Source organism: Anomaloglossus baeobatrachus, chromosome 4, assembly GCF_048569485.1.
Source record: "Anomaloglossus baeobatrachus isolate aAnoBae1 chromosome 4, aAnoBae1.hap1, whole genome shotgun sequence".
NCBI classification, from domain to species: Eukaryota; Metazoa; Chordata; class Amphibia; order Anura; family Aromobatidae; genus Anomaloglossus; species Anomaloglossus baeobatrachus.
Window position 1 is genome coordinate 618,046,548 of NC_134356.1, and position 26,407 is coordinate 618,072,954.

General features: G+C 50.0%; 1 protein-coding gene across 1 annotated transcript in view; it reads right to left on the bottom strand.

The window, feature by feature from the left end:
* Positions 1 to 25,829, bottom strand: part of POLD2 (DNA polymerase delta 2, accessory subunit) — a 73,471-nt gene extending 47,642 nt beyond the window's left edge. The window contains exons 1-3 of the mRNA XM_075342956.1: positions 25,765 to 25,829; positions 20,797 to 21,025; positions 7,503 to 7,624 (exon numbers count right to left, since the gene is read on the bottom strand). Coding sequence (XP_075199071.1) covers positions 7,503 to 7,624; positions 20,797 to 21,019 — 345 coding nt within the window. The 5' untranslated portion in view covers positions 21,020 to 21,025; positions 25,765 to 25,829. The remainder of the gene's footprint in view (positions 1 to 7,502; positions 7,625 to 20,796; positions 21,026 to 25,764) is intronic.
* Positions 25,830 to 26,407: the final 578 nt, after the last annotated feature.

Genomic DNA, 26,407 nt, shown 5'->3' on the forward strand with positions numbered 1-26,407 from the left:
TTTATACTTAGCCAACATTAATTCTGTTTTATATATCTGAACTAACCTTTGTTGTATATAATTCTCTTGATGAATTTTTTATGCGGAGCGTATTTATCCTTATTTATTTAACACTTGTTTACCTAATATTGGATTTAATATGGTCAAAACAGTGTGCATGTGGAGATAAATTATGTGGATTAATTCAGGTTTTATACATTTCTATGCAAAACAATAATTATTTATTTGCTAAGCATTTTGCACTTTGTATATGCCCTCAGACTGAATTTAGTAATAAATGCAGAGATTCCACTGGTAATTTATGCATTGACTACCTGCATTATTTATTTCTATCCTATACTTATCAGGTGACCAATTCAGGGCTATCATATCATATTCACAATGTTTTCTCTTTTCCTTATATAATCTTGTCCCTCTTTCTGCTTTTTAAAAAATGTATCCAATAATAAAAATTATTGCTTTTATAATATGTGTTTCCGTATTCTTTTTGTAGGTTTTATATATTTATGTGTACTGGAACCACTAATATGATTTCTTGCATATTGAGACACTTAAGATGTAGCAGAGCCACAATTATAGTGGGACTTCATGTGGATTATGCTGAAACTGAGTGTTTTTGGAATTTGGTGAAAGAGGGTGTGTTTTTTAGTATTTTATTTCAAATGAAGGGAATTTTGTTTACTTACCGTAAATTCCTTTTCTTCTAGCTCCAATTGGGAGACCCAGACAGTGGGTGTATAGCTACTGCCTCTGGAGGCCGCACAAAGAACTACACTTAAAAGTGTAAGGCCCCTCCCCTTCTGGCTATACACCCTCCCGTAGGAGTACAGATTCCTCAGTTTTAGTACCAAAGCAAGAAGGAGGAAAGCCAATAACAGTTTCAAAAACAAATTCAATCCGATAACTAGATCGGAGAACTTAAGAAACAACGTGAACAACATGTGCACCCGAAAAAACGAAACCCTAAAAACAGATAGGGCGGGTGCTGGGTCTCCCAATTGGAGCTAGAAGAAAAGGAATTTACGGTAAGTAAACAAAATTCCCTTCTTCTTTTTCGCTCCTAATTGGGAGACCCAGACAGTGGGACGTCCAAAAGCAGTCCCTGGGTGGGTAAAAAGATACCACATGAACGGGCTGTCATACAGCCTCTTCCTACAGGTGGGCCACCGCCGCCTGAAGGACCTGTCTACCTAGGCTGGCGTCTGCCGAAGCGTAGGTATGCACTTGATAGTGTTTGGTAAACGTGTGCAGACTCGACCAGGTAGCCGCCTGGCACACTTGCTGAGCCGTAGCCTGATGCCTCAACGCCCAGGACGCACCAACGGCTCTGGTAGAATGGGCCTTCAGTCCAGATGGAATCTGAAGCCCAGCAGAACGGTATGTGTGAAGAATTGGTTCCTTGATCCACCGCGCCAGGGTGGATTTGGAAGCTTGCGATCCCTTATGCTGACCAGCGACTAGGACAAAGAGCGCATCCGAACGGCGTAGAGGCGCCGTGCGAGAAATGTAAATCCTGAGTGCTCTCACCAGGTCCAACAGATGTAAACCTTTTTCAAATTGGTGAACTGGATGCGGACACAAAGATGGCAAAGTGATATCCTGATTGAGATGAAAGGAAGAAACCACCTTGGGAGAAAACTCTGGAATTGGACGCAGTACCACCTTGTCTTGGTGAAATACCAGGAAGGGAGATTTGCAAGATAACGCCGCCAGCTCGGACACTCTTCGAAGAGACGTGACCGCTACAAGAAAAACTACCTTTTGTGAAAGCCGAGAAAGGGGAACCTCTTTCAAAGGCTCGAAAGGCGGCTTTTGAAGAGCAAGGAGAACCTTGTTCAGATCCCAGGGTTCCAATGGCCGTCTGTAAGGAGGAACGATATGACAAACTCCTTGGAGAAACGTGCGTACTTTAGAAAGCTGTGCCAAGCGCTTCTGAAAGAATACGGATAACGCGGAGACTTGACCCTTAAGCGAGCTAAGGGACAAACCTTTTTCCAACCCAGACTGCAGGAAGGAAAGAAAAATTGGCAATGCAAATGGCCAGGGAGAAAACCCTTGAGCCAAGCACCACGCTAAGAATATCTTCCACGTCCTGTGATAGATCTTAGCTGAGGATGGTTTTCTAGCCTGTCTCATTGTGGCAACAACTCCCTGAGATAAACCTGAGGCCGCTAGGATCCAGGACTCAATGGCCACACAGTCAGGTTCAGGGCCGCAGAATTCAGATGGAAAAACGGCCCTTGAGACAGCAGATCTGGACGGTCTGGTAGTGCCCACGGTTGGCCTATCGTGAGATGCCACAGATCCGGGTACCACGACCTTCTTGGCCAATTTGGAGCGACGAGTATGGCTCGCTGGCAGTCGGACTTGATTTTCCGGAGAACTCTGGGTAACAATGCTAGAGGTGGGAACACATAGGGGAGTCGGAATTGCGACCAATCCTGAACCAAGGCGTCTGCCGCCAGCGCTCGGTGATCGTGAGACCGTGCCATGAAAACTGGGACCTTGTTGTTGTGCCGTGACGCCATCAGATCGACGTCCGGCGACCCCCAGCGGCAACAGATCTGTTGAAACACGTCCGGGTGAAGGGACCATTCTCCTGCGTCCATGCCCTGGCGACTGAGAAAGTCTGCTTCCCAGTTTTCCACGCCTGGGATGTGAACTGCAGATATGGTGGACGCTCTGCTTTCCACCCACATCAAAATCCGCTGGACTTCTTGAAAAGCTTGGCGACTGCGTGTTCCCCCTTGGTGGTTGATATACGCCACCGCCGTGGAATTGTCCGACTGAATCCGAATCTGCTTGCCTTCCAGCCATTGTTGGAAGGCTCGCAGGGCAAGGTAGATTGCTCTGATCTCCAGAACATTGATCTGCAAGGTGGACTCTTCCTGAGTCCACGTTCCCTGAGCCCTGTGGTGGAGAAACACCGCTCCCCACCCTGATAGGCTCGCATCTGTCGTGACCACTGCCCAGGACGGGGGAAGGAACGACTTTCCCTGTGACAATGAGTTGGGGAGAAGCCACCAACGTAGAGAATCCTTGGCAGTCTGAGAGAGGGAGACAGTCCTGTCGAGGGACGTCGATTTCCCATCCCATTGGCGTAGAATGTCCCATTGTAGAGGGCGCAGATGAAACTGCGCGAACGGGACTGCCTCCATTGCTGCTACCATCTTTCCTAGGAAATGCATGAGGCGCCTCAGTGAGTGCGACTGGCTGTGAAGGAGAGATTGCACTCCGGTCCGTAGCGAGCACTGCTTGTCCAGTGGAAGCCTCACTATCGCTGATAGAGTATTATTGATGCTAGAAAATCTCCCTGAGACATTGAGGCTATGACGGAGCGTAGGGATTCCATCCGGAACCTCCTGACTTTTACGTGTCTGTTGAGCAACTTCAGATCCAGGACGGGACGATACGATCCGTCCTTTTTTGGGACCACAAACAGATTGGAGTAAAAACCGTGACCCTGTTCCTGAAGAGGGACGGAGGTCACCACTCCTTCCGCCTTTAGAGCGGCCACCGCCTGCAACAGAGCATCGGCTCGGTCTGGTGGTGGAGAAGTTCTGAAGAAACGAGTTGGCGGACGAGAACCGAACTCTATCCTGTACCCGTGAGATAGAATATCTCTCACCCACCGGTCTTTGACATTTGCTAGCCAAATGTCGCCAAAGTGGGACAGCCTCCCACCGACCGCGGGTGTGGGCATCGGAGACCGCAAGTCAGGAGGACGTCGTTTTGGCAACGGTTCCTCCGGCTGGTCTTTTTGGGCGTGACTGAGACCTCCAAGAATTTGAACGTCTCTGGTCCTTTTGAGTCTTTTTTGACGAGGCGAATTGGGACCTGCCCTGTCCTCGAAAGGACCGATAACCAGACTGACCCCTCCTCTGTTGGGGCTTGTTTTGTCTGTGTTGCGGTAAGGAAGAGTCCTTACCCTTGGAGTGTTTGATGATTTCATCCAAACGCTCTCCAAACAATCGGTCACGAGAAAAAGGCAAATTGGTTAAGCACTTCTTGGAATGAGAATCTGCTTTCCAATGTCTCAACCACAGAGCCCTACGCAAAACAACTGAGTTGGCTGACGCCACTGCCGTGCGGCTTGTAGCGTCAAGAACAGCATTAATCGCGTACGACGCGAATGCCGCCATTTGCGAGGTCAATGGTGCTACCTGCGGGGCAAATGCACGTGTGACAGAGTCGACTCGCGCAAGCCCGGCCGTGATAGCTTGGAGTGCCCATACGGCCGCAAAAGAAGGCGCTAATGACGCTCCAATCGCTTCATAGATGGATTTCAGCCAGAGCTCCATCTGCCTGTCAGTGGCATCTTTAAGTGCCGCTCCATCTTCAACAGCAACCAAGGATCTGGCTGCAAGCCTGGAAATTGGAGGATCCACTTTTGGACACTGGGTCCAACCCTTGACCACTTCAGAGGGAAAAGGGTAGCGTGTATCTTTAAGTCGTTTAGGAAAACGCCTTTCAGGATAAGCGTGGGGTTTCTGGATTGCGTCTCTGAAGTCAGCGTGGTCCAGAAAAGTGCTTAATGTACGCTTAGGGTATCTGAAATGGATTCTCTCGTGCTGCGAAGCTGACTCCTCTACAGGAGGAGCTGGTGGGGAAATATTCAACATCTTATTGATGTTAAATATAAGATCATTAACTATTGCGTCACCATCTGGTGTATCTAGATTGAGAGCGGTCCCAGGATCAGAATCCTGATCAGTTAAGTCCGCCTCATCACCCATAGATTCATCCCGCTGGGATCCAGACCATTGAGATGAATGTGAAGGCCCGTCATAACGAGCCCGCTTAGGCTGCCCGGGGCCATCGTCCGAGTCAGAGTCTTCACCCTGAGGTGTAGATGCCCGTCCCGGAGCTAGGAGCTGAGGGGGACCAGGGGGCAATACATGCACAGTGTCCGTGGTCTGAAGTACAGGCCTAGCTCGCAATGTGTCAAGAATTTGTGACATAGTGAGAGACATTCTGTCAGCAAAAGCTGCAAACTCAGTTCCTGTCACCTGGACAGCATTCACAGGTGGTACACCCTGGGACACGTCCAGCAGAGGTCCCGACTGTGCAAGCGCCGCAGGGGCCGAGCACTGCACACAATGGGGGTCCGTGGAGCCTGCCGGTAGAAAAGTCCCACATGCGGTGCAGGAAGCATACAATGTCTGTGCCTTGGCACCCTTGCGTTTTACGGGCGACATGCTGCTGGCTCTCTGCATGTGAGAGAGTCTATAGCCAAAGGGCGACCAGCGCTATGTAATACCAAGTATTTGTAGTAACAACAAAATACTAAGAATACTATGAGCACAAGAGGGGGTGAGCCCTGAGGGCTGCTTACCGCCCGCTGAACAGCGGGTAAGAGGCTGCTGAATGCCTTGTCTGGGTCTCCCCGGCTCCCCTCTGCAGCTCAGCGTGTCTGCAAGAATGGCTGCCGGCTACTGTGGAGAGGGGCGGTCCGTGGGAGTTCCCAAACAAAAGTGCGGGAACAGTGTCCCCTCTGTGCTGACTGTGAGGGCTGGAGTATGTAAAAACGACTCCAGCCCTCAGCGCTGATGCCCTGGCCAGCGTCCCGCCCCTCTCCTGACTGGCAGGTCTGTGGGCGGGAACGAACGCAAGCAGGCCGCAAAAGCCGGGGACTCGAGTTATCAGCGCGGCCGCCGTAAAAGCGCGGGCCGCGCTGAAGTCCCCGGCGCACCGCAAGTGCCAGCCGCGCCGCTGTTCGAGCGGCCGGCGCGACCGAGTTCTGGACGTGGGCAGCGTCCCGCCCCTCTCCTGACTGGCAGGTGTGGGGGCGGGAACGAAAGGAAGCAGGCCGCAAAAGCCGGGGACTGTAGTTATCAGCGCGGCCGCCGTAAAAGCGCAGGCCGCGCTGAAGTCCCCGGCGCACTACAAGTGCCAGCCGCGCCGCAGTCCCAGCGGCCGGCGCGTCCTATTCCCATAAATGTGCCTGCTTCAGCAAAGCTGAATGAGGCCATGGCACAGGCGCCGCAGCGCTGATGTCCCCCGGCGCACTACAACACCCAGCATGCTGCGGTGTGAGCGCCAGATACACGGGGACACAGAGTACCTTGAGGATGCAGGGCCATGTCCCTGATGTACTCCGCTCCATCCAGCATCTTCTCCAGGGGCTGTAGATGGAGCACGGTCTCTGTGCCTGGAGACCGGTAAATCCCACTTCACCCAGAGCCCTGTAAAAAGGGATGGGGAAGGAATCAGCATGTGGGCTCCTGCCGCCGTACCCGCAATGGGTACCTCAACCTTACAAACACCTCCGACATAAGTGGGGTGAGAAGGGAGCATGCTGGGGACACTATATGTGTCCTCTTTTCTTCCATCCGACATAGTCAGCAGCTGCTGCTGACTAAAAACAATGGAGCTATGCGTGCGTGTCTGACCTCCTTGCGCACAAAGCTAAAACTGAGGAATCTGTACTCCTACGGGAGGGTGTATAGCCAGAAGGGGAGGGGCCTTACACTTTTAAGTGTAGTTCTTTGTGCGGCCTCCAGAGGCAGTAGCTATACACCCACTGTCTGGGTCTCCCAATTAGGAGCGAAAAAGAAAAAGGATTTTTTTCGGTGATTGTTTCTTTTCACTTATAAAATTAGTCATAGATGCCTCCCATTACTAATCTAGGGCTTAGTGGCAGCTGTGAGCTGTTATTAACCCACTTATTACCCCAATTGCCACTGCTCCAGGGATATCAGGATGAGCCAGGTAAAGTGCAGTGGATGTGACAATCCAGGGCAGCTGCAGGCTGCTTTTTTTTAGGCTGGGTGGCCCAATAAGCATGGGTCTCCCCAGCATGAGAATATCTACTATGATACAAAAAAAAAACCGCACGTGGTTCCTCTTATTTTGATACACAGCCAAGTTAACGTGCATGGCTGGGTATCATAATATGGGGGGACCCTACGCCAATTTTTTATTTTTACATCAATCTAGATGCAGACAGAGTGCGTGATTGAAAATTGTCAGACACGCTGTCACACAGGGTGGGGGTGCTGTCTGACTACAAGCAGAGATGCAGGGACTGCTGAGGGTCGGCGGGGAAAGCAGTGCATATGAATGAAGATAATGAGCGGCCCTAGAAGTAGAGTGAGCTGCCCCGGAAGCAGTGTACAGCCGCGCAAAGACCGGTAAGTATGAAGCACTTGCTTTATTCTTATTTTGTTTCCGGATCGTTACCCAGAGTTCCCTGAGAACTCCAGGACCGGGGTTGGTGCTTGGGTTCTTTTGAACCCGCACCGATCCGGACTTTTACAGTCCAGGTCCGTCCTTCACTATTGGCAACCACAAGATACTCAGTTAGTATTGTGCTCAGATCCTATACACCTGATGTCCAATATGGTAGAACACTATCCGTGGAAGTACACTTTAATATTCCCTATCATTTCTACGGTCATGGGTCAATGAAATTATCATGCACGAACGTCCGAGCGAAAAATAACATATATACTGTGAGAAATAGGAATAAACAGTGATTGGAGACATATAGGAGCTCGTACCTCTTCACTGATCTCTCGCAGGATGGACGGCTGCAGCTCCATGGACTTAAAGAGCGTTCCCACCACGCAGCACCTCTCCCCTGCCTGGAGCTCGCACAGCTTCCGCACAGCTATATCATCCCCTGGAAAATATAAGCAAATCCTAAAAATAAACGAAAATAACGAAATTTCAAGATTCAAACCAGGCAGATTGTGAGGGGGTCGGGGCAGTGTTGTCATGGGGTCCATGTCTGGATTTAAAGATACACTGAACAGCAATATCTCCATCCATAACTGAATGGTGTCAGCTGTAGGGTCCGAGGTCATTAGTGTCCGGGCAGCACGGTGGCTCAGTGGTTAGCACTGCAGTCTTGCAGCGCTGGGGTCCTAGGTTCAAATCCCATCAAGGACAACATCTGCAAGGAGTTTGTATGTTCTCCCTGTGTTTGCGTGGGTTTCTTCCGGGTACTCCGGTTTCCTCCCACACTCCAAAGACATACAGATAGTGAATTTAGATTGTGAGCACCGATGGGGACAGTGTTGGCAATGTATGTAAAGCAATGTATGTAGTCCCATGCAGGTGCATGTACGTGCTGGCCTACTAGTCCCATGCAGGTGCATGTACGTGCTGGCCTACTAGTCCCATGCAGGTGCATGTACGTGCTGGCCTACTAGTCCCATGCAGGTGCATGTACGTTCTGGCCTACTAGTCCCATGCAGGTGCATGTACGTTCTGGCCTACTAGTCCCATGCAGGTGCATGTACGTTCTGGCCTATCTAGTCCCATGCAGGTGCATGTACGTGCTGGCCTACTAGTCCCATGCAGGTGCATGTACGTGCTGGCCTACCTAGTCCCATGCAGGTGCATGTACGTTCTGGCCTACTAGTCCCATGCAGGTGCATGTACGTGCTGGCCTACTAGTCCCATGCAGGTGCATGTACGTGCTGGCCTACTAGTCCCATGCAGGTGCATGTACGTGCTGGCCTACCTAGTCCCATGCAGGTGCATGTACGTGCTGGCCTACCTAGTCCCATGCAGGTGCATGTACGTTCTGGCCTACTAGTCCCATGCAGGTGCATGTACGTGCTGGCCTACTAGTCCCATGCAGGTGCATGTACGTGCTGGCCTACTAGTCCCATGCAGGTGCATGTACGTGCTGGCCTACCTAGTCCCATGCAGGTACATGTACGTGCTGGCCTACCTAGTCCCATGCAGGTGCATGTACGTTCTGGCCTACTAGTCCCATACAGGTGCATGTACGTTCTGGCCTACCTAGTCCCATGCAGGTGCATGTACGTTCTGGCCTACTAGTCCCATGCAGGTGCATGTACGTGCTGGCCTACTAGTCCCATGCAGGTGCATGTACGTGCTGGCCTACTAGTCCCACGCAGGTGCATGTACGTTCTGGCCTACTAGTCCCATGCAGGTGCATGGACATGCTATTCAGCTATTAAATTGTCAGCAGTTAAATGGGTGCTCCAATATTAGAAAAACCATGTCTGCTTTCTTTAAAAAAAACAACAAAAAAAAACAACTAAAAATTACCCCTGTGCTCAAGCAATGTGTAGCACGGCAGCTGAGCTCCAGTCACATCACTGGGGCTGAGTTGCAATGCCAGACACAACCCATGGTCAGGTGTTTTTATAATCCTGAGTAAAGTCACAAACTCCTGTATCGATGGGGTCCCGAGGCTCAAAACACTGAAGGGTTGAGATCCTGCGTGAGCAGAATGATGTAAATTCTTAAGGGGTCAGTCGAGCACCTAAGAAGGGAATTTTGTTTACTTACCGTAAATTCCTTTTCTTCTAGCTCCAATTGGGAGACCCAGACAATTGGGTGTATAGCTATTGCCTCTGGAGGCCACACAAAGTATTACACTTAAAAGTGTAAGGCCCCTCCCCTTCTGGCTATACACCCCCAGTGGGATCACTGGCTCACCAGTTTTAGTGCCAAAGCAAGAAGGAGGAAAGCCAATAACTGGTTTAAAGACCAATTCAATCCGAGGAAACATCGGAGAACTGAACCATACCACATGAACAACATGTGTACCCGAAAAAACAGAAAAACCCCGAGAAAACAGGGCGGGTGCTGGGTCTCCCAATTGGAGCTAGAAGAAAAGGAATTTACGGTAAGTAAACAAAATTCCCTTCTTCTTTTTCGCTCCTAATTGGGAGACCCAGACAATTGGGACGTCCAAAAGCAGTCCCTGGGTGGGCAAAAGAATACCTCGTGATAGGGCCGTCAAACAGCCCTTTCCTACAGGTGGGCAATCGCCGCCTGAAGGACTTATCTACCTAGGCTGGCGTCTGCCGAAGCGTAGGTATGCACCTGAAAATGCTTGGTAAAAGTATGCAGACTCAATCAGGTAGGTGCCTGACACACCTGCTGAGCCGTAGCCTGGTGCCGTAATGCCCAGGATGCACCCACGGCTCTGGTAGAATGGGCCTTCAGCCTTGAGAGAACCAGAAGCCCAGTAGAACTGTAGGTTTCAAGAATTGGTTCCTCGATCCCCCGAGCTAGGGTGGATTCAGAAGCTTGCGACTGTTTACGCCGACCAGCGACAAGGACAAAGAGTGCATCCGGGTGGCGCAGGAGCGCCATGCGGGAAGTAGAACCTGAGTGCTCTCACCAGAACCAACAGATGCAAATCCTTCTGAAATTGATGGACTGGACGAGGACACAAAGAAGGTGAGGTGATATCCTGATTGATATGAAAGTGGGATACCACCTTAGGGAGAAATTCCGGAATCGGACGCAGAACTACCCTGTCCTGGTGAAGGACCAGGAAGGGAGATTTGTATGAGAGCGTTGCTAGCTCGGAAACTCTCCTAAGAGACGAGACCGTTACTAGAAGGCCACTTCCCGAGAAAAGCGGGAAGGGAGACCTCTTTCAAAGGCTCGAAAGGCGGCATCTGGAGAGCAATTAGAACCTTGTTCAGATCCCAGGGCTCTAACGGCCGCTTGTACGGAGTGCTGAGACGACAAACTCCCCGTAGGAACGTGCGTACCTGAGGAAGTCGTTTCTGAAAAAATACAGATAGCGCTGAGACTTGTCCCTAAAGGGAATTGAGCGACAACCCTTTTTCCAACCTAGATTGCAGGAAGGAAGGAAACATAGACGATGCAACCGGCCAGGGAGAAACACCCTGCGCCGAGCACCGAGATAAGAATATCTTCCACGTCCTGTGGTCAATCTTGGCGGACGTTGGTATGCTAGCCTGTCTCATGGTGGCAACCACGTCCTGAGGTAATCCTGACGACACTAGGTTCCAGGACTCAATGCCACACCATCAGGTTGAGGGCCGTAGAATTCAAATGGAAGAATGGCCCTTGAGACAGCCAGTCTGATTGGTCTGGTAGTGCCCCCGGTTAGCCTACCGTGAGGCACCACAGAACCGGGAACCACAACATCCTCGGCCAATCTGTAGCGACGAGGATGGCGCGGCCGCAGTCGGTCCTGATCTAGCGCAGCACTCTGGGCAACAATGCCAGAGGTGGCACATAAGGTAGCTGGAACTGCGACCAATGCTGAACTAAGGCGTCTGCCGCCAGAGCTCGATGATTGTGAAACCGTGCCATGAAGCTGGCACATTGTTGTTGTGCCGTGACGCCATTAGATCGACGTCCGGCCTCTGTCAGCGGCGCCAGATCTCCTGAAACCCGTCCGGGTGAAGAGACCATACCCTTTCGGCCACACCCCGGCGACTTAGGAAGTCAGCTTCCTAGTTTTCCACGCCTGGGATGTGAACTGTGGATATGGTGGATGCCGTGTCTTCCACCCACATCAGAACCTGCCGGACTTCCTGGAAGGCTTGCCGGTTGCGCGTTCTTCCTTGGTGGTTGATGTATGCCACCGCTGTGGAGTTGTCCGACTGAAGTCGGATTTGCTTGCTGTCCAGCTGCTGTTGGAAGGTTTGTAGGGCAAGATACACTGCTCTGTGTTCAAGAACATTGATCTGAAGGGTGGACTCTTGCTGAGTCCACGTACCCTGAGCGCTGTGGTGGAGAAAAACTGCTCCCCACCCTGATAGACTCGCGTCTGTCGTAACTATCGCCCAGGATGGGGATAGGAAGGACCTTCTTTTTGACCATGAGGTGGGAAGAAGCCACCACCGTAGAGATTCCTTGGCCGCCTGAGAAAGAAAGACGACTCTGTTGAGGGAGGTCGACTCCCCGTCCCATTGGCGGAGAATGTCACATTGTAGTGGACGCAGATGAAACTGCGCGAAAAGAACTGCCTCCATTGCTACCATCTTACGTAGGAAGTGCATGAGGCGTCTCAATGTGTGCGACTGGTTCTTAAAGAAGAGATTGCAGCCCGTAGTGAATGTTGTTTGTCTAGCGGAAGCTTCACTATCGCTGAGAGAGTATGAAACTCCATGCCTAGATATGTTAGCGATAGGGTCGGGGTCGGATTTGACTTCAAAAAGTTGATGATCCACCCAAAACTCTAGAGAGTCTCCAGCGCAACGTTCGGACAGTGTCGGCATGTTTCCTAAGAGAGTGCCTTGACAAGTAGATCGTCTAAATATGGGATCACAGAGTGACCCTGAGAGTGCAGGACTGTGACTACTGCTGCCCTGACCTTGGCGAAGACCAGTGGGACTGTCGCTAGCCGGAAGGTAGAGCTACGAACAGAAGGTGTTCGTCTCCTATAACGAAGCGTAGAAACGCTAGTGCTCTGGATCAATCGGCACGTGTGGATAAGCATCCTTGATGCCTAATGATGCTAGGAAATCTCCTTGGGACATTGAGGCGATGACATGGCGGAGGGATTCCATCCGGAACCGCCTGGTGTCCACGAGCTTGCTGAGCAGTTTTAGATCCAGAACGGGACGGAACGGCCCGTTCTTATAGGCACCGCAAATAATTTGGGGTAAAAACCGTGACCTTGTTCCTGAAGAGGAACGGGGGTCATCACTCTTTCTGCCTATAGAGTGCACCCTGTTTGCAGAAGAGCAGCGGCTCGGCCGGGAGGTGGAGAAGTTCTGAAGAATCGAGTTGGAGGACGAGAAGTGAGCTCTATCCTGTACCCGTGAGACAGAATGTCTCACACCCAACGGTCATTGACCTATGGCAGCTAAATATCGCCAAGGCGGGTGAGCCTGCTACCGACCGAGGATGCGGAGAGAGGAGGCCGCAAGTCATGAGGAAGCCGCCTTGGAAGCGGGTTTTCAGACTGTCTCTTTTTTGGGCGTGACTGAGCCCGCCAAGAATCTGAGCTCCTCTGATCCTTTTGAGTCCACATTGGACGAGGAAAAATGGGACCTGCCCGAGCCTCGAAAAGACCGAAACCACGACTGCCTCCTGCTCTGTTGGGGTTTGTTGTGTCCGGGCTGAGGAAAGGATGAATCCTTACCCCTGGACTGTTTAATGGTTACATCCAAACGCTCACCAAACAGTCGGTCAGCAGAAAAAGGCAACTGGTTAAGCAACCTTTTTTGGAAGCAGAATCTGCCTTCCATTCACTTAACGAGCAGACCAGGCTCTGCTTAAAAACACGGAGCAGCGGAGGCTACTGCCGTACGGTTCGCAGAGTCTAGGGCAACCTGAATCGCGTAAGAAACAAATGCAGACATTTGAGAGGTTAAGGATGCCACCTGCGGCACAGATGTACGTGTAACCGTGTCAATCTGTGTAAGACAAGCTGAAATAGCTTGGAGTGCCCCAAGGGTGAGAATGCTGGAGCCAACGGTGCGCCGACAGTCTCATAGATGGATTTAGACCAGAGATCCATCTGTCTGTCAGTGGCATCTTTAAGTGCAGCTCCATCTCCCACTGCAACTATGGATCTAGCTACAAGCCTGGAGATTGGAGGATGCCGCTTGGGACACTGGGTCCAGTCCTTGACCACGTCAGGGGGCAGGGATAACGTGTATCCTAAGCCGTTTGGAGAAGCGCATATCTGGATAAGTGTGGTGTTCCTGGACTGCCTCTCTGAAGGCAGAGTGGTCCAGAAAAATACGTGAAGCTGACTCCTCCACTGGAGGAGCTGGGTGAGAAATAACCAACATTCTATTGATGGACGCTATAAGATTATTCACTATGGCGTCACCATTAGGTGTATCCAGATTGAGAGCGGTCTCAGGATCAGAATCCTGAGCCGCTACTTCCGCCTCATTACACAGAGAGTCCTTCTGCTAGGACCCTGATGAAACCGAGGGCCGCTCATAGCGAGCCCGCTTAGGCTGTCTGGGACTGACGTCTGTGCAGAGCCGTGACTCTGGGATGCATGTGACATTCCCGGAGCTGTTAGTTGTTCACACTGAGGGGGGCCATGGATCAATGATTCAACAGTGCCCATGTTGTGAGAGACATGTCCGGACTGCTAGGCTTCTAGTATCATAGCCATAGTCTCAGAAAATCTGTCAGTAAATACTGCAGACACCGTCCTCATCCTCTGGCCATTAGCAGAGACTCCGGCTGAGTTGGATATAATGGGGGTCTATGTAACCTGCCGGCCGTATAGCCGTACATGCTGTACCGGCTGCATAGAAAAACATGTGGTTCTGCACCTTTGTTTTACACAGAGAATATGCTGATAACTCCTCCGCACAATCCAGGAGGGTATATACAACGTGCGACCAAACAGTGCAATGTATATAGTACAAGCATATCTATAAGTGCACTTCTGCACTAGTGGGGTTAGCACCACAGGTGCTGCTTAACGCCTGTTGCAGCGATTGTGTGACTATCAGAATGCCAGGGTCTTCCACACTTGTCTCTGTATCGTACAGAAACTGACACTAATGGCTGCCGGCGTCCTGTGTAGAGAAGGAAGCCGTGGGCGTGCCTGAGAAAGTGCGGGAATCCGGTTTCACAGTGCACAACAGTGAGAGGGGTGGAGTATGCAAAACATACTCCAGCTCTCAGCGCTGCTGTGCTATGCAGCGTCACGCCCCTACCCTGACTGTCAGGCCTGTGGGCGGTAACGAAGGGAGACTAGGCCCAGAAGCCGGGGACTCGAGTTAATAAGCGCGGCCGGCATATCAGTGCTGGCCGGCGCGGAAGTCCCCGGCGCACCACAAATCCCAGCGGCGCCTTAAATAAAAATGGCAGCGGTAGTCACCCAATACACTAACACACCCAGCAACGCTGTGGTGTGCGATGGCACTAGTGCGGACAGCGCCGCTGTCCCTGGCGCACTAACACACCCAGCAGTGCTGCCGTGTGTCTGCGCGGTCCCCACAGGGACACAGAGTACCTCCATGTAGCAGGGCCATGTCCCTGAAGATACTCCGCTCCATGTCCAGCAGATACCAGGGGCTGTGGATGGAGCACGGTCTCAGTGCCTGGAGACCGATAGAATCCCACTTCACCCAGAGCCCTGTAAAAAGGGATGGGGAAGGAAGCAGCATGTGGGCTCCAGCCTCCGTACCCGCAATGGGTACCTCAACCTTAACAAACACCTCCGACATGAAGTGGGGTGAGAAGGGAGCATGCTGGGAGCCCTGTATGGGCCCTCTTTTCTTCCATCCGACATAGTCAGCAGCTGCTGCTGACTAAGCTGTGGAGCTATGCGTGGATGTGTTGCCTCCTTCGCACAAAGCACAAAACTGGTGAGCCAGTGATCCCACTGGGGGTGTATAGCCAGAAGGGGAGGGGCCTTACACTTTTAAGTGTAATACTTTGTGTGGCCTCCAGAGGCAATAGCTATACACCCAATTGTCTGGGTCTCCCAATTAGGAGCGAAAAAGAAAAGTTATTTTCTAAATATCTATCCTTACACCGTAACCAAATTTGTAATAGTCTTAATTTATGGACGCTGTGGTCAAGGTGAGTGCAGCACCGGCACTCTGCTATCTCCACCGCTGTTGTAGCTTCTGTGAAAGAAGACGAGCTCAGGGAGTAAAGATAGAAGCGGGGTGAGCGACACCAGCGCCGCCCCACAGCTTCTATCACCACCCCCTGCTGACAATTCATTTGCGGGTGGTTGTAGAAGCTGTGGTGTGGTGATTGAGTCATTCACCCCAACTCTATCTCCGCCCCATGATGGCATTTTCTTTCACAAAAGCTATGACAGCGGTGGCAATTTGATGGTGGTGTTAGAAGCTGTGGGGCAAAGTTAGTGTTACTCACTCCACTTCTATCCCCGCCCCCTGCCAACACCTTTTACATTTTGAAGGTAAGGTGGCGGTAGACATAGAAGCAGAGTGCCAGCGCTGCACTCACCTGGTCCACAGCCCCTAACACACAGGATCCAGGACATCTTCAGAAGGGACGTCAATGTAAGAAACTAGTAGCCCCCTGGTGACGTCCTGATCCAGGAGGGGTGATGGACAATGCGGGAAGTCAGTGCACCCTCAGCCTCCTGTGATATTACGTTTGAGACGCCTCTTAAAAGAAGCGTCAAAGTAAAGTAAAAAAAAGTACAAAAAAAAAAAACAAACAAAACCACAGATTAAGGCTATGTGGCCACGGGAGATCGCACCTGCGGATGTATCCGCAGGTACAGCCGCAGGTTTACCGCAGCTGCTCGCCGGAATCCACAGTTATTTTTTTAGCTGCGGTAGTACAGCGGAATAGCTGCGGTAAACCTGTGGACTTTCATGCGGATTATCTGCAGACGTCCCGGCCTCTATCTCCATAGCGGAGAGGCGGAATTTCCGCAGGAATAATTGACATGCAATTATGTGCGGCTGCGGGACATTCACAGCATATTCCGCAGCCGCACATACCGCAACATGGACACAGATACTCCCCAAATCCCATAGGATAACATGGGGAGTGTCTATACTTGCTGAAACCTGCGGATTTATCTGAAAAATCCAGATAAATCCGCAGGTTTTCCGCGGCAAAATCCGCAGAAGCAAGCTCTTGTGGGCACATGGCCGAAGGATTTATCTGTTTACCTGGACTCACACTGATATAAGGGAAGCTTAAGTAGCTACGACACACACACATTATATATATATATATATATATATTATATAATATATATATACAGTTAGGTCCAGAGATATTTGGACAGTGACACAATTTGCGCGAGTTGGGCTCTGCATGCCACCACATTGGATTTGAAATGAAACCTCTACAACAGAATTCTTGTGCAGATTGTAACGTTTAATTTGAAGGTTTGAACAAAAATATCTGATAGAAATTGTAGGAATTGTACACATTTCTTTACAAACACTCCACATTTTAGGAGGTCAAAAGTAATTGGACAAATAAACCAAACCCAAACAAAATGTTTTTATTTTCAATATTTTGTTGCAAATCCTTTGGAGGCAATCACTGCCTTAAGTCTGGAACCCATGGACATCACCAAACGCTGGGTTTCCTCCTTCTTAATGCTTTGCCAGGCCTTTACAGCCGCACCCTTCAGGTCTTGCTTGTTTGTGGGTCTTTCCGTCTTAAGTCTGGATTTGAGCAAGTGAAATGCATGCTCAATTGGGTTAAGATCTGGTGATTGACTTGGCCATTGCAGAATGTTCCACTTTTTTGCACTCATGAACTCCTGGGTAGCTTTGGCTGTATGCTTGGGGTCATTGTCCATCTGTACTATGAAGCGCTGTCCAATCAACTTTGCGGCATTTGGCTGAATCTGGGCTGAAAGTATATCCCGGTACACTTCAGAATTCATCCAGCTACTCTTGTCTGCTGTTATGTCATCAATAAACACAAGTGACCCAGTGCCATTGAAAGCCACGCATGCCCATGCCATCACGTTGCCTCCACCATGTTTTACAGAGGATGTGGTGAGCCTTGGATCATGTGCCGTTCCCTTTCTTCTCCAAACTTTTTTCTTCCCATCATTCTGGTACAGGTTGATCTTTGTCTCATCTGTCCATAGAATACTTTTCCAGAACTGAGCTGGCTTCATGAGGTGTTTTTCAGCAAATGTAACTCTGGCCTGTCTATTTTTGGAATTGATGAATGGTTTGCATCTAGATGTGAACCCTTTGTATTTACTTTCATGGAGTCTTCTCTTTACTGTTGACTTAGAGACAGATACACCTATTTCACTGAGAGTGTTCTGGACTTCAGTTGATGTTGTGAACGGGTTCTTCTTCACCAAAAAGTATGCGGCGATCATCCACCACTGTTGTCATCCGTGGACGCCCAGGCCTTTTTGAGTTCCCAAGCTCACCAGTCAATTCCTTTTTTCTCAGAATGTACCCGACTGTTGATTTTGCTACTCCAAGCATGTCTGCTATCTCTCTGATGGATGTTTTCTTTTTTTTCAGCCTCAGGATGTTCTGCTTCACCTCAATTGAGAGTTCCTTAGACCGCATGTTGTCTGGTCACAACAACAGCTTCCAAATGCAAAACCACACACCTGTAATCAACCCCAGACCTTTTAACTACTTCATTGATTACAGGTTAACGAGGGAGACGCCTTCAGAGTTAATTGCAGCCCTTAGAGTCCCTTGTCCAATTACTTTTGGTCCCTTGAAAAAGAGGAGGCTATGCATTACAGAGCTATGATTCCTAAACCCTTTCTCCGATTTGGATGTGAAAACTCTCATATTGCAGCTGGGAGTGTGCACTTTCAGCCCATATTATATATATAATTGTATTTCTGAACATGTTTTTGTAAACAGCTAAAATAACAAAACTTGTGTCACTGTCCAAATATTTCTGGACCTAACTGTATATATAATATATATATATACCGTATTTTTCGCTTTATAAGACGCACTTTTGTTCCCCCAAATTTTGGGGGAAAGTAGGGGGTGCGTCTTATAAACCGAATATACGGATTATATACTGCAGGGTCCAGGGGAGGTGGGGCCGCTCTGGAGCGGTGCTGGGGGAGCTGGTGGAGGCTGGTATAGACTTGTGAAGCTGAGGGCGGCAGCGTTTGATCTCCTGCACCCGCTCATATAATATGCACAGCTGCTGTCCACCCCTGTGGTGCTGAAATTGCACCGCGGTGATGGGCTGGGGGAGCTGTGCATATTATATCTGCCCGTGCTTCCCTTTGCTCACAAATGCCCCCTCCCCCTGTGTTATCTATGGCCCCTATGCTGCTACCCATAGTAAAATAATAAACTCGTTACTCACCTCCTCCAGCATCTGCCGTCTCCCTCCTGCCGCTATGATCAGGCATGCAGAGATAACACACTGCTGTCTCCCTCCTGCCGCTATGATCAGGCATGCAGAGATAACACACTGCTGTGCCGATCCCATGACGGGGACTGTGAACCAGGAAATGCAGGAGGCCGGAGTTCAACCCTGAGGAGGGGTACACGAGGGAGCACAGCGCTGGAGAAGGTAAGGAAAGAGTTTATTTTACTAAAAGCAGCAGCATGGGGCAGCGTGTGTGCCAGCCACAGGGGCCAGCGTGTGTGCCAGCCACAGGGGCCAGCGTGTGTGCCAGCCACAGGGGCCAGCGTGTGTGCCAGCCACAGGGGCCAGCGTGTGTGCCAGCCACAGGGGCCAGCGTGTGTGCCAGCCACAGGGGCCAGCGTGTGTGCCAGCCACAGGGGCCAGGGTGTGTGCTAGCCACAGGGGCCAGGGTGTGTGCCAGCCACAGGGGCCAGCAAGTGTGCCAGCCACAGGGGCCAGCGTGTGTGCCGGCCACAGGGGCCAGCGTGTGTGCCAGCCACAGGGGCCAGCGTGTGTGCCAGCCACAGGGGCCAGCGTGTGTGCCAGCCACAGGGGGCAGCGTGTGTGCCAGCCACAGGGGGCAGCGTGTGTGCCAGCCACAGGGGGCAGCGTGTGTGCCAGCCACAGGGGGCAGCGTGTGTGCCAGCCACAGGGGGCAGCGTGTGTGACAGCCACAGGGGGCAGCGTGTGTGACAGCCACAGGGGGCAGCGTGTGTGACAGCCACAGGGGGCAGCGTGTGTGACAGCCACAGGGGGCAGCGTGTGTGACAGCCACAGGGGGCAGCGTGTGTGACAGCCACAGGGGGCAGCGTGTGAGACAGCCACAGGGGGCAGCGTGTGTGACAGCCACAGGGGGCTGCGTGTGTGACAGCCACAGGGGGCTGCGTGTGTGACAGCCACAGGGGGCTGCGTGTGTGACAGCCACAGGGGGCAGCGTGTGTGACAGCCACAGGGGGCAGCGTGTGTGCCAGCCACAGGGGCAGCGTGTGTGCCAGCCACAGGGGGCAGCGTGTGTGCCAGCCACAGGGGCCAGGGTGTGTGCCAGCCACAGGGGCCAGGGTGTGTGCCAGCCACAGGGGCCAGCGTGTGTGCCAGCCACAGGGGGCAGCGTGTGTGCCAGCCACAGGGGGCAGCGTGTGTGACAACCACAGGGGGCAGAGTGTGTGCCAGCCACAGGGGGTAGCGTGTGTGCCAGCCACAGGGGGCCAGTTTGTGCCAGCCACAGGGGCCAGCGTGTGTGCCAGCCACAGAGGGCAGTGTGTGTGCCAGCCACAGGGGGCAGCGTGTGTGACAGCCACAGGGGGCAGCGTGTGTGACAGCCACAGGGGGCAGCGTGTGTGACAGCCACAGGGGGTAGCGTGTGTGCCAGCCACAGGGGGCCAGTTTGTGCCAGCCACAGGGGGCAGCGGGCCAGCCATAGGGGACATGTTGCATCACTGGGGGACGTGTGCCAGCCCAAGGGGGCTATATTCAATATAAGGTGGCCATATCCAGATTAAGGGGGCTAATTTTAGGATGGGGGCTATGAGGGACATATACTCTATATGATTTGTTAGACAGACACTGGCATTATTAGACGGACCCCATTTATTAAAAAAAATTCTCTATTCCTTCACCAAATTTGGGGGTGCGTCTTATAATCCGGTGCGTCTTATGAAGCGAAAAATACGGTATATATATATATATATATATATATATATATATATATATATATATATACACACATACATATATATACACATACACATATACACACGTATATACTTGTGAACAGTATAGGTATTCTTTAAAGGGCTTGTTCAGCATGGGAAGTGACCAGGGCAGAGGACATGACCCCATACACCTACTGAGATGTACGATATTTGCCGATCATGAGTGCTGTACAGTTGTGTCTGGTGGTTACGTCATTCGCATTGATTAATTCCAATGCAGAGGTCATTGGGCCAGAAAGTCCCTGTTTAAAGGGCCCGCCAGCACAGGATGACTGTTCAAACCAAGTACAAGCACTCAGTGCATCACGGCGGCCAAAAAATTAAAGTGCACCTTCCCATCTGCTTGCCTTCTCTTTATCTCTATCCTCCTCGTTTATTGAAGGCTCCGGCTACATAGAGCCAGAGAGGGGCAGAGATAGATGGAAAGCAAACAGGTGGGAAGGTGCACTGACATGTTTGGCCGCCATGAGGCTCCGAGCGCCTGTATTTGGTGAACAGTCATCCTGTGCTGACAGCTGCGTCCCTTTAAGATCCCTTAACATATACATACCCCATTTCTTCTTTGCACACTCTATAAGAAGTGGCCTCATCTGTAGTAGCCGTGTGGCATAAATGTGGGCATACTGGCGGGTGAACGTTCGCTCTCCCAGTCGATAGCTCTCGGAGCGATTGGTGTACAGGGCATTGGACACTCTGGTGAAAGTGGCAGGGGCTTCAGATGGAGGTGAGAGGAGGCCTGATCCTTGACCAACAGCTAAATCTGTGAACATCATGGCAACCTGTGAAATAAGGGGAATCTGGGTTAAAAAAATAAAATTAATTACATATATTGTAATTCTTCTTTTAATGTTTCTTTTAAACATTATTCCAAAAATGTAAAGGTTTTTGCTATATAATCTGAAGACAACATGCTGCAGGAGTTAACACATACATTTCAGGATGTGTCTCTTATCACAATGTTTGCAGTTGTTTACTTATAATGTTTGCTTTAGCTTCAGGAGATTATCATTGCAGAACTAGTTTCCCTAGTCCAGCATGCCCCTTTCTAAGATTATGTACATTTCTATAGACAATGAAGTGCTAGAGAGCTTGGTTTGGGCAGGGTCAGCTTTGTGAGCTCTGCTGCATTGCTCAATCTAAAAACTCTGATTGTGTCAGAACTAGAAATGGGTGAACGTGCAGATGTTTGAGTTTTAAAAGTCGAACTTAAAAAAAAAGTCGAGTCCGAGGCCAAACTTGACCCCAGACCCCATATAATTCTATGGCTACCCAAATGTTAGTGCTATAAAATGGTGTTAGTAAGGACTATGGGGCTTCAAAGCAGGACATTATAATTACCAAGCCTTGTTGCAGCTTTCACACTGCTTCTGGGTCCACTCATTAAATATCATATATTTTCACTGCTTCCCTCACCCACCCTCTGTGACAGTGTCTGTGATTGGTTGCAGTCAGGCTCCGCCCCTAACCTCTGTGTCGGCGTCTCTGATTGATTGCCTCATACTAGCTATTTGGGTCCCGGAATTGGAGTATAAAAATACATAATCGTAAAAAGTGGCGTAGGGTAGCTGTGTGCTTCATCTTGGCTGTGTATCAAAATACGGGTGACCCTACATTGCTTTTTTAAAATCATTTAAGAAAAAAAAGGCGTGGAGTCCAACCCAATTTAGATACCAGTTAAGATAAAGCAGACAGCTGGAGGCTGGTATTCTCAGGCTGTGGAAGTCCATGATTAATAGAGCCCTCCCCTGCCTCACAATAGCAGCCCACAATTGGCACATCCATTAGATGCTGTAAAGTTTGGGGTCCGTACCAGACACCTAGTGTAAAGCAGACAGCTGGTGGCTAATGTTGTGAAGCTGGGGTGGCCCATGGCTAATAGGCCCTCCCCAGCCTAAAGGTAGTAGCCACAGCCACCCTAGATTTGGCCCATCCATTAGGTGCACCAATTCTGGCGCTTACCCAACTCATACTGATTGCCCTGGTGTGGTGGCAATCGGTGTAATATAAGGGGTTAATAACAGCTGTGATTTGTCAAAACAAAAAACTAAAACAACACAGCTACGACCAAGCCCTGGATTAGTAATGGGTAGGGGTCTATGAGACCCACCATTACCAATCGTCTAAGTAAAAAGAAATAAAAACACAAAACAGAAAATACTTTATAAAAAAAAACCAAAAAAACCCTTTTTCTCAAATTTATTAACCTTCAAAAAACTCCTGAAGGAGCGACGTACTCCACAGACATGACGTCCCATGATAATCCCAGCTCTGCTACATCCTGAGGTCCCAGTGAGTGGTCACATTAAAAAACGTGACCGATCACTGAGGCCGCAGGGACACACTGATGAAGCCGCATCTGTGAGAGTGGTGACGTCAGTGAGTTCACCTGAGGTCACAGCAGGCTGTTCCCATGGTGCTCCAGCTCATTGAACACAATTCCGGTAATCCACCTTTGAGTTCAATGGTCCTGGATTACCGGATTATTGACTTCAATGGTGCTGGATTACCCGATTAATCGGTACCATTGAACTCCAAATAGGCTTACCAGAATATGCAAACATTCTGTTAATCCAGCATTGAGTTCACCTGAGGTCACAGCTGGGGTTACCACAGTATAACAGCTGTAACCTCAGGTGAACTCAATGCCGGATTACTGGAATAGGCTATGCTCGCACATTGAGTATTTGGTGGCAAACATTAATGCACCAAATCTGCATCTCCTGGCAGAAAAAGGCACTGAAAATGCACCAGAAATACATTATGTTTTGGTGCGTTTTTTTCTTCCAAGAGATGCAGATTTGGTGCAGAAATATCTGCACCCAAATACTCAATGTGTGCACATAGCCTAATCTGGTGATCTGGCATTGCGTTCACCTGAGATGAGTTCACCATACACAATGCCTGATTTCCAGAATATGTGCGCATTGCAGCATTGAGTTCAATGGTGCCGGTTAATCAGGTAATCCGGCACCATTGAAGTCAATAATCTGGTAATCCAAGACCATTGAACTCAATACCGGATTTCCGGAATTGAGTTCAATGAGCTGGAGTTCCGTGGGAACAGCCAGATGTGAACTCACTAACGATACCGCTCTCACACTAAGTGTGTCCCAAATGCCGCAGTGATCGGGCACGTTTTCCACTGTGACTGTGCACTGCGACCTCTGGATGTAGCAGAACCGGGATCGTCGTGGGACGTCGTGCCTGTGGATTACATTGGACTTGCGTGGGGTGATTTGGGGGTTGATAAATTGGAGAAAGCGTTTTTTTTTTGCTTTTTTTTTTTTAAATACAGGATTTTTCTCTGTGTTTATTTCTTTTTACTTACCCGATTAATAATGGGGGGGGTCTCATAGACCCCTACCCATTACTAATCCAGGGCTTCGTGACCAGTTGTGAATTTTTTTTTGACAACTCATAGCTGTCATTAACCCCTTATAATTACACCGATTACCACTGCTCCAGGGCAATTGGGATAAGCACCAGGACTGGTTCATCTAATGGATGCGCAAATTCTGGGACGGCTTTGGGCTGCTATTTTTAGGCTGGGGAGAGTCAAATAGCCACGGGCCTCCCCAGCCTGAGAATATTAGACCCCAGCTGTTTTCTTTACACTAGGTTTCCGGTATGGACAGAAAACTTTACAGCATCTAAGTGATACATTGTTTGTTTTAGATTCTCTTTGCCTAAGTCATACTGCTCTGAGATGAGCTCACAAAAATCTGCTGACAGATTCCCTTTAAGGGGCATGGGGGGAACCTGATTTGCAGATCCTGGTCCAAAATGGGTCAGAGGTGCTTGATCTCAGCTTTACTCATGGTCTCTGGACCTGCTGGAGAAAGCCGCATGCCGCGCTCTGATATTATTGGGGGTGCCACTTACAAGTAAAGGTAGCGCCCGGCCCCCTGCTCCATAGACAATGAGAACAGGAGAATTAGAACGGGTCCTCGGGATCACCGGGGCCCCATCACTGTCAGCGACTGATTCCCTATGTTAGGCTGGTTTCAGACGTCCGTGTTTAATCAGGTACCAGTCACACGCATGGTTATGGTCATACGTGTATCATACGTGTGACACGTACCAGGTAAAACACTGTAATATAAACATGTTCTATATTTATCTGTATCCAGCGATGCTGTCTCCGGTTCTGCTGCCTCCCGCTCCTGATCCCCGCTCATTATTTTCATTGATTATTCACTGCCTGAGGATCTGGAAGCCGGAACATCGCGGGGACAGGATGGGTACAGCACCGCCGAGGACAGCATCGCCGGGGACATCGCCGGTGACAGGTGAGTATACAGCAGTTTGTGCAGTGACATCCAGGGACTCATTAGGGTTCCCAATGAACTCTTATGAACCCTTGGAGGTCACTATCGTGACACTCGCAGTTGTTGCAGGGGTGTCATCAGGAGAACATCAGAGTTCATTGGGCAATCCGATGACCTCTTGGACGTCTCTGAACACACACTGCTGGCAGGATACTCACCTGTCACTAGTGATGTCCCCAGCCATGCTGTCCTTGGCGATGCTGTCTCTTTTGCTGTCACCACGATGCCCCTGCTCTCAGCTGCTCAACGCGGTGAATAATCAATGAAAATAATGAGCGGGGGTCAGGAGCGGGAGGCAGCAGAGCCAGAGACAGCCTCGCTGGATACAGGTAACTATAGAAAATCTTTTTATTTAAAAACCCGTGTTTTCTCCGGTACGTGTCACACTGATGTCACACGGATCACATCAGTGTGCGGTCCGTGTGACACCCGTGCTGCTGGAGAAAAAACGGGCACGTCTCCGTGTGAAATAGCGGGGCCACACGGTCCGTGTGAGAGTACACAATAGGGTAACATGGGTACGTGTGACATCCGTGTTAAAAAACGGATGTCACACGTACCTAAAACACGGACGTCTGAAACCAGCCTTAGGTGTATTACTTTTGCAATAACTCTTTAATTAAATATAAGTTGAGAAAAATTAACAAAAAATTAGACCCCAAGAAACAAGATGGATTTTATAATGATAAAAACAGGGGTCCTCAACTTGAGGCATTCAAGCGGAAACTACAAGTCTCAGCATGCCAGGACTGGGCTGGTGGTTTGTAATGCTGGAGGCCACAGTTGGTGAAAAAGGAGCAATTTACCTGTCTGTACACCCTGTATATCTAGGCTCCAGCAGCACAGTACAGGGACCAATTGCTAATGAGCCTTTGCAGCTATGTGTATATAATGTGCGTGTATATACATATTTACTGAGCACACCGCGGTATATAATGCACTGTATCAACTATAGTGGTCCCCAGGGCATGCTGGGAGTTGTAGTATCTTAGCGCCAGGGCCCAATAAAACATATCGTGATAATACAATGATGTCGCACTACAAATCCCAGCATGCCGTGCAGTCTATACAACCATGCACTTTGCTTCCACGAGCCTTCCCACAACAATGGAAGGGCGCATTTAGTCCAGTGCGTGTTACCACGAGTGATTTGTACCACCCTAACCCTATAAAGCCCCCCAGGTCCTCACCCTCCAGCAGCTCCCGCCACTGCAGCGCTTCTTTTTCTTTCGGCCGTCCCGCCGCGCGCTGCCGCAGTGACGTAATCAGCCGGCGACGACGCTGTGAAGTCAGCCATGTTGAGAAGGTCGTAGATAAGCGGTGAGCAGTTTGTACACGATTTTTACTGCCCTCTTGTGGTAACAATTAGGTAGTGCATCTGATTTAATTGTATAAGCCAAGAATTAGTCAGTCTATAAATTTCACTGTTGGTGTCAGACAGTGTGTGCTGCCTAATAAAAGTGGGGAGAATCAGGGGTCCTTGTAAAAAAAAATACACATAATTTTTTCACCCACATTGTAAAACCATAAGAAAACATTAATCTCTTTTCAATATCCGTCATACATGTACAGTGTAAGTTGGAAGCGGCTGCGTGAAAGGAGCTCAGGAGCTGAGCCTGCATAATTCTTGGCAGATGATGGCTGTGTCACACAGCCATCATCTGCCTCCAATAGCGGTGAGTGGCGCTATTAACTTTTTAAATGCCACTGTCAGCAACCTGGGGTTCGGGCAATGGACCGCCATGACAGCCAGAGGCTCGTCCATTGCTGTGGATTATGCCAGTAATCAGAATAATTACATTTCAAGTCCCATATAGGGACTCAGTAAAAAAG